Source organism: Dicentrarchus labrax, unplaced genomic scaffold (assembly GCF_905237075.1).
Source record: "Dicentrarchus labrax unplaced genomic scaffold, dlabrax2021, whole genome shotgun sequence".
NCBI classification, from domain to species: domain Eukaryota; kingdom Metazoa; phylum Chordata; class Actinopteri; family Moronidae; genus Dicentrarchus; species Dicentrarchus labrax.
The window spans coordinates 3,019,879-3,035,046 of record NW_026136702.1 but is presented as its reverse complement, the minus strand read 5'-3'; the positions used below and the strand labels follow the sequence as shown (position 1 = coordinate 3,035,046).

General features: G+C 39.1%; 1 protein-coding gene across 4 annotated transcripts in view; it reads right to left on the bottom strand.

Moving 5' to 3' along the window:
• The window catches only part of LOC127379377 (adhesion G protein-coupled receptor A1), a 149,768-nt gene that overhangs the window by 4,342 nt on the left and 130,258 nt on the right, over positions 1-15,168 (bottom strand). For all 4 annotated transcript variants that reach the window (XM_051428883.1, XM_051428891.1, XM_051428911.1 and 1 more), the window contains 2 exons: positions 9,102-9,247; positions 222-317 (listed from right to left, as the gene is read on the bottom strand). In XM_051428883.1, coding sequence (XP_051284843.1) covers positions 222-317; positions 9,102-9,247 — 242 coding nt within the window. The remainder of the gene's footprint in view (positions 1-221; positions 318-9,101; positions 9,248-15,168) is intronic.

Here is a 15,168-nt window from a genome sequence, read left to right as displayed (position 1 = left end):
TGATAACTCACTACTGTTTTAACACGTTGCCACACATTGCACGTGCACACACATACAATATACTGTAAAATGGTACAAACAGCATTAATATTAGCACATCAAATGTTCAGTCTGTTTATTTCTGGAAATAATTAATAAAACACTTTGTTGAGGTGTATGAAATGGTGCCAAACACACAATGTAATTTAACCTTGGGAACAGAAGCAAATCTTAAGACTTACTACGGCGCTTGCTCCCCGCTGCCATAGTTGTCTATATTGACGGCTGCCGTGACACCGCAGATGATGAGGGGCACTCCACCACTGACTAAATAAAATCTGTGAGGTGACAGAGGGACAAACAGAGGCAGAGAGAATAAGAAATTATAAGATGTATAATAAAATATATGATAAGTATGATTGGCGTACAAATCCTATATCTCACATCTGGATTACAACAGCACGCTGTCAAAATATGACTCAGAAATACTTTTAGACATACAAGCGAAAGATAATAACCAAAAGATCCAAACAGACAAAGTGACAGATAAGATTATAGAGTTGTGCAGTGAGTGAAGCTCATGGCCAAAACCCCAAATAACTGTCAGCTATCCTCTCCCCACTTCCCTCCAGTATTCCCATCCCAAAAAAATCACAAGACCAACGTGTAACTTCTGAGCTTGTCAATGTGTTTGTGATCACACTCTATGGGCGATCACACCTACAGTTTGTTTTCTTTGCTACAAACCAAAGTGTAAATTTTTACTAGGAAAACAAATCTGTTTCCTGTCGATGTGAGCATGATTAACTTGTCAGCACTCATTGCTGCAATTTACGGCATCTGCTGTTCGTAACAGCTCAGGAGACGTGTAGAGAAACCTGGATTTGAGAAGAGGGGGACATTGAATTTAATTCCAGTTTTGCTTTCCGGGACCAGAAGTTTCTGACAGCAGTTTACACCGGTTGAAACTCTCATTTTAAAGTTGTACCTTCATGTAAGTTTGGAATATTTTCTCATTCCATTCAGACTGCAGTTACCTTGAATGACAAACCAACCAACAACAACATTTTCAAGTAGGTAGATGTGCTTTCAATAGCAATGCTCCCATACAACCACACTAAACACTTGCAAACATGCTTGGTGTGAATATACAGGGAATTCACATCAGACACAAGAAGTCAGTGGAACGCCTTCGTTATGGTGTCACTGTCCTCAAAAACAGCTCTCCACCAGGCGCCCTTATACCAAACACTCAGTGAACTAAACAGTTCTCAAATAAGCGTTATGAAGAGTATATAGGTAGGCACATTTATTTAGATTATTATATAGTTAACAAGCTCATCAACATCTAGAACATGTGAGTTTTATGTGGTTGTTTATAGTGGAAGCACTCGACTCCAAATATGTTTGTTTTTATGAAATATATGATATGAAACATAATATTGGGCTTATTAAGCATCTGTGAAAATGAGCAGTGGCGCTACATCACACAGCACAGGCCACGCATTTAATGAGCAAGGTAAACCGTTATCTAAGTGATCACAAGGATAGATGCGTGCGGAGGTGAATGATTGACTGAAAAGCAAAGCAAACACACAACATGAGTTTTTATAAGACAGGAAAACTGCTGCACTGCACCTCAGACTGGAGTTAGTTTGATAATCACCACTTACCACATCTCGTGGATTCAGTGTGGATTGTAACATTTGATAAATTGGAAGCTTATCTGTTGTGTAGAACAGACTAGTGGCCGACATCTTAAGTGCTTCAATCCAGTGGAATGCCCTTGCCCCGCTCTTAACCACACATTAGCCTGTGCATCATTGCTGCTCAGCAATAATGTTCCTTCAGGTTTTGAGCGTCCTCAGAAATTAAAAATGCACATCTGCAAGATGCAATTAAACACATGAGCAACAATGGCAGTGTAACAGAATGTGAAGTAATGTCAGCAGCAGACTCTGCCACGTACCATTACCACTTTTGTTATCCCCTTGTGTATCGCTACGTTTAGTTATGCTTACGTTGTCTAAAAGTGGAAGTTCTCGTGGTCGTTCTGTATCTCAGCTTGATTTATTCGGCCCTCATCTGCCGCCTAGTGAATATACTCAATTCTTACTGACTCTCCTTACTCTTATTCTTCAGGTACACACAAGTAAGCAGGCGAGTATTACAGTATATCACGAGCCTTAAGAATTTACTGTAGAAACAAAGCTAATCCCCGGCAGCTCCCTCTCTGCACTGTCCTTGTCCTCTCTCTCTGCACTGTCATCCACTTTCCTATATAACACTGTGCTATTTCCTCTTCCTTCCTCTTCAATCTCAACCTCTGTCACTGCTCTAACCTTTCCACCACTCCATCTTCCTCCATCTTCATCCTCGGTTTCCACCCTTCCACCCCTTCTCTCTCTCCCAATCTGTCCTCCGTCACACAACGTCCGTCCCAAAAATTCAATTACAATCAAGATGTTTGTCTGGGCTGGTCGGCGAGAGGTGGTTGGGTGGTTGGAGGGGAGGCGAAGAGAGGGGAGGGGGTGACGGGGTGACAGCATTACCAGTCTGTCACTGTCTCTCAGTGGAACGGTTCCCCCGGGGGACTCTCCTTCAACAGAAAGCCATTTACACACCCGTCAGCCAGATAAGCATAAATGAGAAGAACTAGTGGATGTTAAAGCACCCTGCGCTTTATAACCCTCATTCCCCTTTATCCCCTCGGAAAAGCCTGTGTGTGTGTTTCCTGCATTTCATGTGCCCATGAAAAAACACATACAGCATACATGCAAAAAATGCCCAAAAAAGTAATGCAGCATGTGTGATCTACTTATTCTCTACATGCTTTCCTATTTTTATACAGAAAGGTGCTCCTTCACATTTAAAATCTTGCTAATGCACTCACTCTTCTGTGAACACACACACATATTTTTTTTTGGTGGCCATTCTATTAAAGAAGGCCTTCAAACTCTAACAAAATGGCTGTGTATGCAGAGTTGTGCTTTTGAGTGAATTTAGTAACAGCAATCATCTGATATAAATAGACCCTGAAGTGCCTTTCAACCAGCAGCTACACAGCGACTCCCCTCCCACCCTTGTTCCCCTGCTTATGCACTGTCCTCTGTTTTGTGGCTATGAAATGTCCTCTCTCTGGACCTGGTCCAGGATATACATAGCACAGCTGGGGACAACTGATGGTCATATAGCTCCAGCACAGGGCTAAGGCTTATGGGGAAAGCTGTAAAGTTATGCATGTACTCACTTTAAACAAAAATCTTGCATGTCTGACTGCCCTTTAATGAAAGAAGTGAGCTTATTTTAAAGCAATAGTTTAGGGGAACATTCTGGGGAAAAAGTACACTTATTCACTTACTTGCTGAGAGTTAAATGAGAGGGTTGACACCACCGCTATTATGCATAGTGTATATACTTTCATTTATAGTTTTTATATCTTCTGTCATATTTTGTATTTTGTAATATTTTTATTTGTGATATTCTTTGTTCTCTCTTTTGCACTATTTTGCCCTATTGCTGCTGTGTCAACCTGAATTTCTTCTTTAGGGGGATAAATAAAGGAATATCTTATCTTATCTTATCTTATCTTATTAGACATGAAGTTAGCGTCAAGCTAAGCTCAGCATAAAGCTCTGTCCAAAGGTAACAAAATTTACCTACTGGCACTATAGTGCTATACACTAATGAAACCATACCTATGATTTATTATGTTCTATTTCTGCTAATAGATCCTCCTAAATGCTACACACTGACCTTTAAAGCTGCAACATGTAACGGTCTAGTATATTAATTTAATGTTCTTGTTTTCAGTGGTGATGGGTCATTTTATGATTTTAGAGAGATGTTCTACATTTTTGAATACACATATAGTTTGTGCATCACTGGTAACCCATACAATTTCCCTTTTGAAAAATATCTCTTCCAAAACATCAACAAACCTTTAAAAACTGTGGCCTTTTAAAGGTCCAGTCTGTAACATTTAGGAGGCTCTATTGGCAGAAATGGAATATAATATTCATAGGTATGTTTTCATTAGCTCAGAATGGACAAACTAGTTCTAGATAGGGCCTTTTGTGTTTTTCGCAGCTCCTTTAATTTCTCCTGCCACTAAATCCTACTAGGGCGGTCCCCAACCCAACTGTCCCCCCAACTCCAAGATTTTTCTAGTGATTGAACATTTAGTTAATAGTATAACGTCACACAAGTCTTGTTGTTCAAAACACAGAATAAACAACTTCCGACATTGCAAAAACAAATACTCGAGGAGTTATTAATACATGGATGCTGTAACCTCAGGCCCAGCTACCCGGCAGTCCAAAGCTCGCGTTTTAAACAATCCTCTCTGGTACCTCGAGCTTGCAGCCTGGGTATAGTAAGATGATAGGACCCCTGCAGTAGTGGCAGCAGCTCATTAGCAATTAGCACATGCAGCAGTGCTGTGTTACGGTCCGCAACTATTGCCAGGGTGACAGGGCAAAGCCCTTGTGACTATTTTTTTTTTCTATTAGGTCCTACACACCGGTCCTTTAAGAAGTGAATTTGCCTGTTTGTAAGTATCATTAATGATAGCTGGGGAGAAACACTGGCTGTGACATTCAGTAGACATCGGGGATTCTACACTAGAAGGGAAAATGTTCTCTCAAAGTTAAGTGTTGCTTCAGAGGAATGATCTGCACCCATCAACCAGATGACTGTCAGTTAATGGCACGAACTGGGGCGTTTAAGGTGTGTGACCCAACACAGTGTAGCAGATTTCTGACAAAGGTCAGTGTGATGGTCTGCTGGATATGCCATCAGATGCTGTCAGGAGTGGAGGGACAGGCAAAGAGTCAGATGAGGAGGAATAGGGTGGTTGTTGGGAGGGGGAATGCTCGGAGGAGAAATTGATTTGTCTCCAGCTGCTAAGTCTCATTGCATGAGCCTGTCTGACAGGGAGCATTACAGTCAATCACTGTGGATCAACTCGACTGCCGCACCACACGATCCCTTCGCCTGCCCCCAGACAAATTATCTCATTCACAAGCGGTGCATGATGGGAGAGCCTCGAGAATGTTCCATATTAAAAACAACCCAATCGCGTAGGTGTCTGAGGATTTGCTTTGCAGGAAAAGTGCTGCTTATAGGTTGAGGGGATTCTTATCTAGTGAGGTCCTTATCCTCAGTGGCTTTCAGTGACTCTGCAGGAATACATTATTGAGCAAATTCCAGTTTTAATAATGTCAGACATATGATACCGCTCATTTATAGATTTTTATAGATATTCGTTTTATGAGGTATGGGTGATAAATGACTGTGTGAGTGCTACATGTGCCACAGCAATCCTTTAAAAACACCCTACAGAAAGCAAGTCTGAAAGCAAGTGAGTTAGGTATTCCAGTAGGGTTCAGATCCAGTGCAACTCTGCATGTTTAAACAATTTTCCTGTGTGGGGTCATCCACTATATCTTCTTCAAAATATTTCATAAAGTTCAACAGAATTCAGGCGACTGAAATGGAAGTTGATATTTTCCAACAGCTTTAGGAAAATGACACTCTGAAACTGAATACGCGATTAAATGACAAACAGGCATTTGTCACGGTTCACCCTCTGTTTGCCTCTGTATCTCTGCTCTTAAACCTTCCCTTAAAAGGATTTCTCGTTGAAGCTTCTGGAGTTCAGCTCTGCGGCACGGTTGCAATGTGCAGAAGAGCTCACACAGCACCTTCTCACCGCAGAGGAAGAGCACGGTATGTGTCCAAAAGCCGATCCTCTTAAACGTGCCAAATGTGGTGAGTAAGCAGAAAAGGAATGAAATGGAGAAGAAAAATCACAAAAAGCAGAAATTCAATCTCATGTGTGCATCTTAGCCAATAGGAATTAAAAGGGTCAAAAGGCTAAATACATTTAGATTTGTGATGAAGCTCCTGGCTCAGCAGCCTCCTGAGTGATTGAGTTAATTAGAAATAGCACCGAGGTGATGCCATAGTAACAGGTTGTTTAAAGTCACTTCTTCTTTCTTCCTCCTCCTCCTGACATTCATCTGCCCACCATTCTTTTTACCTTACAGGGTAGTAGTAAGCCTCAAACAGAATAACTGAGCCAAAACATTTACTACACACCCAGTTCAGCTATTCCAAACACTTCCCTCTAACAAATGCCTGCAAGAATGTGTATCTATACCTATGGGAATACCAAGGTTTCAAAAATATTTGAAAACTACAAAACATATAAATCATTGTCAGGCTATTGCAGTGGTTTCTAACCTCTTTTGTCTGATGTATCCTCACATCCTTATCATATGAGCTCAAGTATCCTTTCACCAACACCACTTGTTAGGTTCCAAATGTGTTCATTTCAATGGATTTTAAAGTGGATATTAAGTAAGGCTACATAGTGGATATTGTTGCAGTACAATCAAACTGTCAATGTTTAGGTCAGTCACTGTCAAGTTTGCATTCCTAAAACAACCACTTGCAGCGGCTGAGAAACTGGACCTTTCATAGAGAGCCGGATATGGCGCCACCACTCAGGAGTAAAAAATCATTTTCCTCATAGCCCACAAAAAAGAGACGTCTGTAAAACTGTTGACAAGACACATCCAACTGCTAATAAGGTCAATTATTGGTCTTTTTATTATGAATGTTTAATCCATGAAGGTTTTCTATTTTTAACCCTTTCCCAGAGCTTAGAAAAGCACTTATGTGAGTGAAGTCATCCTACTATAAAGTCTGAAATGAGCCAAGCGGGCACACAGAGGGTGCCGGTGGAGACTACATGTGCATGTGCACTGGGCCACACAGCACGGAGGCAAACCAGGACGCTAGAAAACTTTTATGGTTTATGCGCTAGGTGAGCAATTTTCATTCCAGTGAGTGGGTGCCATATTTGAGTCCGGTATTACATCCATGCCTATAGCTAAATATTTTAAGTGTTTATTATTTTTAGCTCACTGTATTTCACTTTTTTGCTAGCTTGCCTACTATTTTTCATGCAATCTCGTCTTAACTTTTAACTGTTACTGCTGACTCAGGTTAGTGAGAGAAGCCTACTGTGCATCATAGCAGGTAGCTGGGTTATTATGACAAAAAAATTCACTTAAGATCAGTAACACACTCATTTGCAGTCCTAGAATTCCTGTTTTATTATAAATTATTAGTTAATAAATAAAATTACAAGTAGAGGTACACCTGGTTGGGAATAACTGAACATTAAAAGCCACTGGTAATGGTGGCAATGCTTACAGAAATTAGATTAAAACAGCTGTTAGTCAGTTCACTATAGTTCCAGAGACCCAGTCAGTGCTTCGGTTAAACTGTTTTTGAACTTCATGAGAATCCCAAAGGTTGGATGATCAGACAAGCTCAGCAGACAAAGACAGGAAAAGCTCTACTACGTGCTACTGATGAGTGACATTAATACTGTACTTATTCAGTTAACTGACATCAAAAATGTTATATGGGGACGTTAGACAGTTGCTCGTCAGTGTTATACAACCCATCTGTTAGAGTTATTGTTGCTAAGCAGCATTTTGTACCTTGAATGTCACCTCTAAAAGGGAGGTCTGGGGCCTCAATTCAGAAATGTGACTGATTAAAAGGAATTCACTCCTCTAATCTCTGGCTTTTATCAGCCTAATTTTCACATTAAGTGAATCATTACCGTTCAAAACCTAAACTTTTTCCCTTGTGGCGGACAGTGACTCAGATTAAAAATTTAATTTCTGAACATCAGCAAATCCACAAGGAGAACCAAGCAGTATAAATAGGAAGACCTGACAGTTATGTCACTACAGAGTGAACAAAGCCAGAGGCTTGGGAGAATGCAAACTAGCTGTGGATGTCTCTGCAGATAAACGATGCAATAGCTCATCTGTGTAAAGCTATTGTTGCCCTCTAAAGGAAACATGAGCCGGCAAACACCTGAAAAAAAAAATACATAAGATAGCATAAATCAACAGAGACACAAGTATGCACGCACTCAAATACGTAGCTGAGTACACACCTGTCTGCATACATTGGTGAGAGAAGGACAAAGAAACCCCAAAGAAACACTCAGATGACTATATACACTTCACTGCAACATAACATCAAATCTAACTTAAAAAAGTATTCCCATTTAACGCTGTTCATACTTCTACTCCACTACAATCCAAATATTTATTAGCTGGTTGAAGTTACTGGTAACTTTTAAGATTAAGATTTTTCATGAAAAAAATGTATAATGATAACATGATAATCTTTTAAATACAATGCATTGCTGAAGATTAAACGAGTGGTAGGATTAACCCTGTACAAAAAAACAATTCAGTTAGGGTCACTTCTCACATTGTCTATGAGCTGTTAGCAGTTCCACTAAAGAATGATTGCCCCTTTAAACTTCTCAGATGGCAAAATTCTCTAATATTTTCAAAGCAAAGCAATTTTGTGCAGCACAACTTTATTTTTTCTTCTTTCCTACCCCATTAATCATTCCATGACTCCCAAGATTTATCTTTGGAGGGGGGCCAACCCCAAGGTGGGGAGCAACTGGACTACATTACATAACTGTATGTAAAGTTAAAACTAGCTCCATCTCGATCAGCTACAACAGTGCAAAACTTTCACTTTTTGTTGATTCTGGCGGCCCCTGTGGACAAACGTGCTGGTGTGTCTACCAACTTCTTTCACTGATTTCAAGGGGAATATGACTGAATCCGACCTAGCAGCAGGCATTAAGAACAACTATATAGAAATAACCAATCTTCTCGTTTCACAAGCAGTTACAACCTCCTGTGCTATGTTTAAGCAAAGGATCTGAATACTTTTTCCACCTTAAAATAAAAGCTGGGACAGGAAAGGCCTGTGATTATATGAACTGACTTTACATCTCACAGTCTCAGTCAGGTTATGGTACTGACAAAAAAATGAAATAAAAAAGCAAATAATTGTGCAGAGGACCGGTCCTCGGCTTCTGAAGATAAACACAGACACAGCAAGCAGCAATAACAGTGCAAGAAAGATCAGAAAAACTGGTCACACACACACGCGCACGCAGGCACAAACCCACGTATGCACACATGCACACATGCACACGTGTTTATATGCTTTCCCGTCTCAAAGCAGTCAGGGTTGAGAAGGGTTGCGAGGACATTTGTGCTTACCTCAACAGGGGCTGTTTCGGGGGCAGTGGCGGGTCACCATCTTGGCTCTGTGGAGGCTTCTTGGTCACCTGTTTATAAATGTTCCTGGCCGTCACGCCGAGCCACAGCATGGTCGACAGAGACGAGTAGTGCAGCACGACCCCGACCTGGTATAGGGTGAAAGAAGCCACATCAAGTTATTAATTTGACTTTTCTGAACTTTTGCTTATATATATACAGTACAGTATGTCTCTCTGAAAAATGTCAGACTTGATTATACTCCTGTAAGTCAAAGAAAAGATGTTCAGCAAGAGCTGCCACTCGTCCTCTCTCAAAAACATCACCAATGTCACTCCAAGGGTGTCTCCATAGACGTTTTCCTTCAAGACCTGACTGCTTTGTCTTATCCTTCACTAAAAGACAATAATACAAGAATGGAAAGACAGGTTCAAAAAGCTATTGAATCATCAAGGTTGTTTGGGATAAGAGCATGGTGAGGTTATACTGGTGGATACTGAGCAGCTCCTTATCAGTTGAGTTAGAGGACACAAGGTGTGCACTGTGAATAATAAATCTGAATATAAATGATAGTCACGTTGACAACTATCAGCGCGTGATTGTTTTCCAAAATGCACTGTATACATATCTCCGCTCTCTCTTGTTTTAATATTCATGAATTATGTTTGAATGGGGGGAACTGATCTAACTTTGTTTAAAGGCTTTGCAAGCTCACAGAAAGAGTGGAGAGATGAGGGTTACAAAAACTAAAAAAAAAAGAGAGAGAAAGGAGAATGGAGGGAGAAAATTAAAATGCACTGAACCTTTTCTCCACCCAGTCAGTCTGTTCATGATGTACTGACAACCTGAGATACCCAATCAAATGGCTTCTCTCCAGGCTGAGAGGCCTAGGGACTGAAACTAGTGTACCAGAGTCCAGATGCTAATTGGAAGTGTCCTTGAGCTGGTTATAGAGAGCAGAGAGCGGGGTGGTAAGTCAATCACTGCTGCGGAGTCCGCACACTTCAGAGCTTCATTAGTGCCAAGAACAGACAGACAGACAGGACGTGTGTTTGTATTAAGGCAATAAGGGGAAGAGGAGGGGTTCTTAAATGAACAGAAATGGTAAAGGTAGAGGTGCACACATTGATAATAATTGGCTGTTTAATATCCATAACACATTATTTTACAGTTTCAACTTCCTGATCAAACAAATAACAACAAACCTCTAATTAGTCAGCATCAATAAAGCAAAGCTGCCATGTTGTCCATCTGGCAGTCTCTCGAAATATCACAATACAGATCACACAATTGCACCAAACATAGTCATCAAACATATACAGAACCAATATGCAATATCCAATTTAATCCTATTTTTCACACTGTAAATGTACTTTTGAGGTGTACAATTTTCATATGTAATACAGTATAAAGTTGTACTGAAGAGATTCAAATAGTGCCACCACCAAGATCCACCCATATGTAATTTTAGAATATGAAATGTAGTCCAAGATGCTCATAGCAAAAAGAAATAGTCACTCTAGGTATATACATATGTTTCAGTGACTTTTAGAGTGTTTTCTCTATTAAATTAGATTGATTTTACATCAGGTTTTGGACATATTCAATCTCTCGACTACGCAGGAGAAACTGGCCATTTACAAGCAAGTCGTCTCTATTCACCAGCACGCATTTCTGGTTTTGATGGACCAGAACGTTATCTGATGGATGAAGGTCATAGTTTGATCAAAAAGGAGAGCCCCCCTCACATTAACCCCCCTTACATTAACCTTGCATGAGACTACAGTCAACTCTACTACAAAAGCCCATGATGACCTACTTATCTCAGACTAGAGAGCAACCATAATATAATGCCAACCTAAAACGACATCATTCACCCACAATGGAAATGGAAAATCTAACAAGAGCAGCACCACATTGTCTCAGGCGAGTGACCCACAATGCCAGTCAGACACTGGTGTCACCAGAGCACCTATCACGTTGGTCATTTGTTTATGTGCTGTTTACATGTTCCTCATCTTGGAACCCATCGTCTTCTGGTGTAGCCAGCAAATATCCAGATAATGATAAATATCCAGATAATTTGTGTGCCAGTCTTTGTTTACAGTCCAATTAGCAACTAGAGGCATGATAATGGTAATCTCTATAAACAGATATCTGCATATGAATACTAAATCATTATGAAATGATAGCTGATGCGTTCTAAGATTGCATTTCGACCGATGGCTTCTGCCTCTTTTGCTCTCCACATGGACTGTTTATGTGCATGCAATCAAAGCTCGCTGAACGTGGTTGGTCAATACTACTTGGACTACAAACAGAAACCAGAACACAATCTTGACTCTTGCACTAGAGATTCTACATTCATTAATCATATCTGTTTATAGAGATTAACATTTTCTTGACACAAATCCTCTTGTAGGTGTCTAAATAATGACTATTCATTAGGTCAGCCAAGCATCTGACTTTGACACTGCAGGCCACTGCTCACATCCTGTGTAGACAACATATGAATCAGCTTTGAAAGGCTTTGACAAACAATGTTGTCTTGCTGATAGGAGCTTCGGATCAGCAAATGCTCATATGGGTTGTTTTGAAAGGAATTGATAAATTACCTGTTTTATATTTGGTCACAGCACATGGATAGTTAGATTTGGACTGTCACATTTTGATATTTTACTATTCATAGTTGTTGTGTTTTCACCTGATGGCTCTTTGTTAGTAGAAAATCTGTGTAAATACATAATTCAGTCAGTGATCGGATCAGTGAGCAGCACAATGATCGCACAGTTTACCAAACAGGAGCTGGAAACGGCCCCAGAAAACCTGATCAATGTGTCCCCATTAAAAAGCCACAGCTCCTGTCACCTCAAACTCCCTCTTTCATCAAGACGGTGTCAGTGTTGCATAAATAAATGAAACTGCACGCCCATAAAAAAGTTTGATTTAGACTTGTGAAATTGTGACAGCCAAAACAGTAATTCTGTTCATTTTGCATATGTGTGAGGTCACTGAAACAAAATGCAAAAGTACAAGCTTTAGCACTCAGTGACACTCCAATGTGTCTTTCCACAAAGCTGACACACAGCATTTACAGCCTTAAGTCCAACACTGATACCACTATATATAACATACAGTGTGCTTGGGCTTAAGGTTGCTCCTGGCTAATGTCCGATCTGGACGAAATGGGACTCAGGCTGGCCAAACAACAAGTAATCATAGAGTGTTGTGCCCACATTTTTACAGAGACCTTTGTAAATCAACACCCTGTACCCTTGACGGGCTCAGGACAAAAGGAGTCCAACTCTGTGTTTACATCATTGATGCTTGGTGCTTAAACTGGATAGGCACAGAGAATTATTTCCTTGGTGTATACGTGTACGTATATATGTATATAAATAACTGTATCTATTGTTTTATTCTATTTTATCTTATTAATTTTTTCTACTATACATTTAATTATACTTTTCTATGTGTGCATGAAGCTTATATTTCATTGTACAACCATGTGTTATAGAAAAGATAAATGCTTTTTTGATACTTGTGTGCCTCATGAAGTAGATGTGCAGAATTTTGGTGCCTATTACATCAAAATGTGTTGTACAATGATAAATACATTTCCTTGATCCTTGTTAGCTGTAGTTAGCTAGGTAGCTTTGCAGTGCTTTTATGTCAGCGTCCTTTCGTGGTCATCTGTTTAAAATAGCAACAGACAAAGACAAAGATATCATGTTAGTGACACAATGTGTCGTGATGGACAAGTTAATCCAAAGCACTGAAAGGCAAATCATAATTAGTAGTGTGTACACACAGACATATCATGTTGCATTCAGCTTAACTAACGAGGTTCAACTTCAGTTTTAATACTAATATTTAGAAGGCGCTCTGTGGATTATGAAGAGCAGTATTCTGGTTGTGTTTGCAACCATACGGCTGACAGGTAGGTTTGTGTCTTTTAAAACAGTTAGGAGCAGGTAAGCTCATTTATCATTAAGCTATATGTAGTATTTATAGAAAATAATGTTTAACCATAAATTCCTCATGTTGGAGGTAATTACATCTAATACTTGCTACAATAGAAAAATCACAACATATTAATAACATTCTTAAAAATAAGAAGGAGCTCATTTATTAACTAAAAGCACAAAAATATTTTTTTCAGCTGCAAGGAGAAAATTGGATATATTGGATATGAAGAGAGAGAACACTATTGAGCTTCTTGAGCACAGACTAATTATTTTTAGAATGAAAGGTTATTTTCTCTCATCTGAATTTTTTTCATTTTACTCTGGTGACAGCAGAGCTGCAGCTGAAGGTATGTGTTACGTTATGGAGGTATTGCACATCTTGGTTAAGACACAACTACATTCAGTAGAGCATTTTTCAATATTTATGGGTCACCAAGTTTCCTCACCTTTTTACCTTCAAGTCTTAAGTCAAGTAACAAGTCCTCATTTTTGTGCCTCGAGTCCAACCCGAGTCCAAGTCAAAAGTCTACAGCTTAACAGACATCACAAAGCACCACCAAATATCAATAAAAGCGCGCAATAAAACAGTTTAAAAACAGTAATATGGTTTACACCAATACAAAACCACTACCAGAACAAAAAGTTCAACAACAGTGTAAAACAGTTGCAGGACATACAAATAGTCAGCTTAGGGAAAATGTGGGACATTGTGAATCTAATTTCCAGGAGGAAAAAAATGTCCCTGATTGTTTGTTCTGGACCTCGTACCTTCAGTTATTCAAAAGGAATCCAATTCTGATCAATACGTTCGTATTAATGAAATGCATGTAGCTTTCATTTCCTACGGTGGCCGACAAGGGCAAACGCGCCGCAAACGGCAAAACGCTTTAAACACGAGAATGATCCAAATCCAAAAACACACAAACACATAAAACAAATCCAACAGAAAAACGCAGCAACACAAAAATGCTGCAATCACAGAAACAGAGCAGAAGCACAAACTTACAAACCAACAAAACAAATGCCAAAGAAAAATGCTGCAAATACCAAAAACACACACAACCCCAAAACAACTGCCAGATACAAACGAGGGATGGACCAGTCCTGTGGGACCAGACCTTAAAGACATAAAGAAGAAGAAGAAAGTTGGCTAAGTTTTGGAGAGGAGAGTAAAAAGGTAGTTTTCCTATATGTCTTTTTTAAACACTTGGCCGTAATCTTTTATAATATTATAATATTATATCATCCATCATATTAAATAGTATTAAATAATATTAATATTATTTAATACTATTTATTATTATAAAATAAATAGTAATAATATTATTTGGTGGTATTAAATAATATTAATATTATTTAATACTATTTATTATTATATAATAAATAGTAATATTATTATTTGGTGGTATTAAATACTATTAATATTATTTAATACTATTTAATATTATTTATTATTATAGAAGAATATTATAATTATTATAATATTATTATAATATTATTATATAATATAATATTATTATAAAAATATAATATAATTATTATAAAGATCGTAAAGATTACGGCCAACTGTTTAAAAAAGACATAAAGGAAAAGGTACGTTTTTACTGTCCTCTCCAAAACTTAGCCAACTTTCTTCTTCTTCTTCATGTCTTTCAGGTCTGGTCCCACAGGACTGGTCCATCCCTCCGGTCAGGTCCCCCTAGTGGCCTGGCGCACTTCCGTTTTGTCGAGTGAATTTGCAGCGTTTGTATCTGGCAGTTGTTTTGGGGTTTTGTGTGTTTTTGGTATTTGCAGTATTTTTCTTTGGCATTTGTTTTGTGTGTTTGTAAGTTTGTGCTTCTGCTTCGTTTCTGTGATTGCAGCATTTTTCTGTTGCTGCGTTTTTCTGTTGCATTTGTTTTATCTGTTTGTGTGTTTTTGGATTTGCATCATTCTCGTGTTTTAAGCTTTTTGCCGTTTGCGGCGCGTTTGCCCTTGTCGGCCACCGTGATTTCCTGCTTTACACCTTGTTTTTTGTTTTTGGAGTGTAGTGTAGAATTTTCTGTAACAATAACACTGTCAGATGAATTGTTTTTATAATTTTAGCATATGCTAACAGTGCT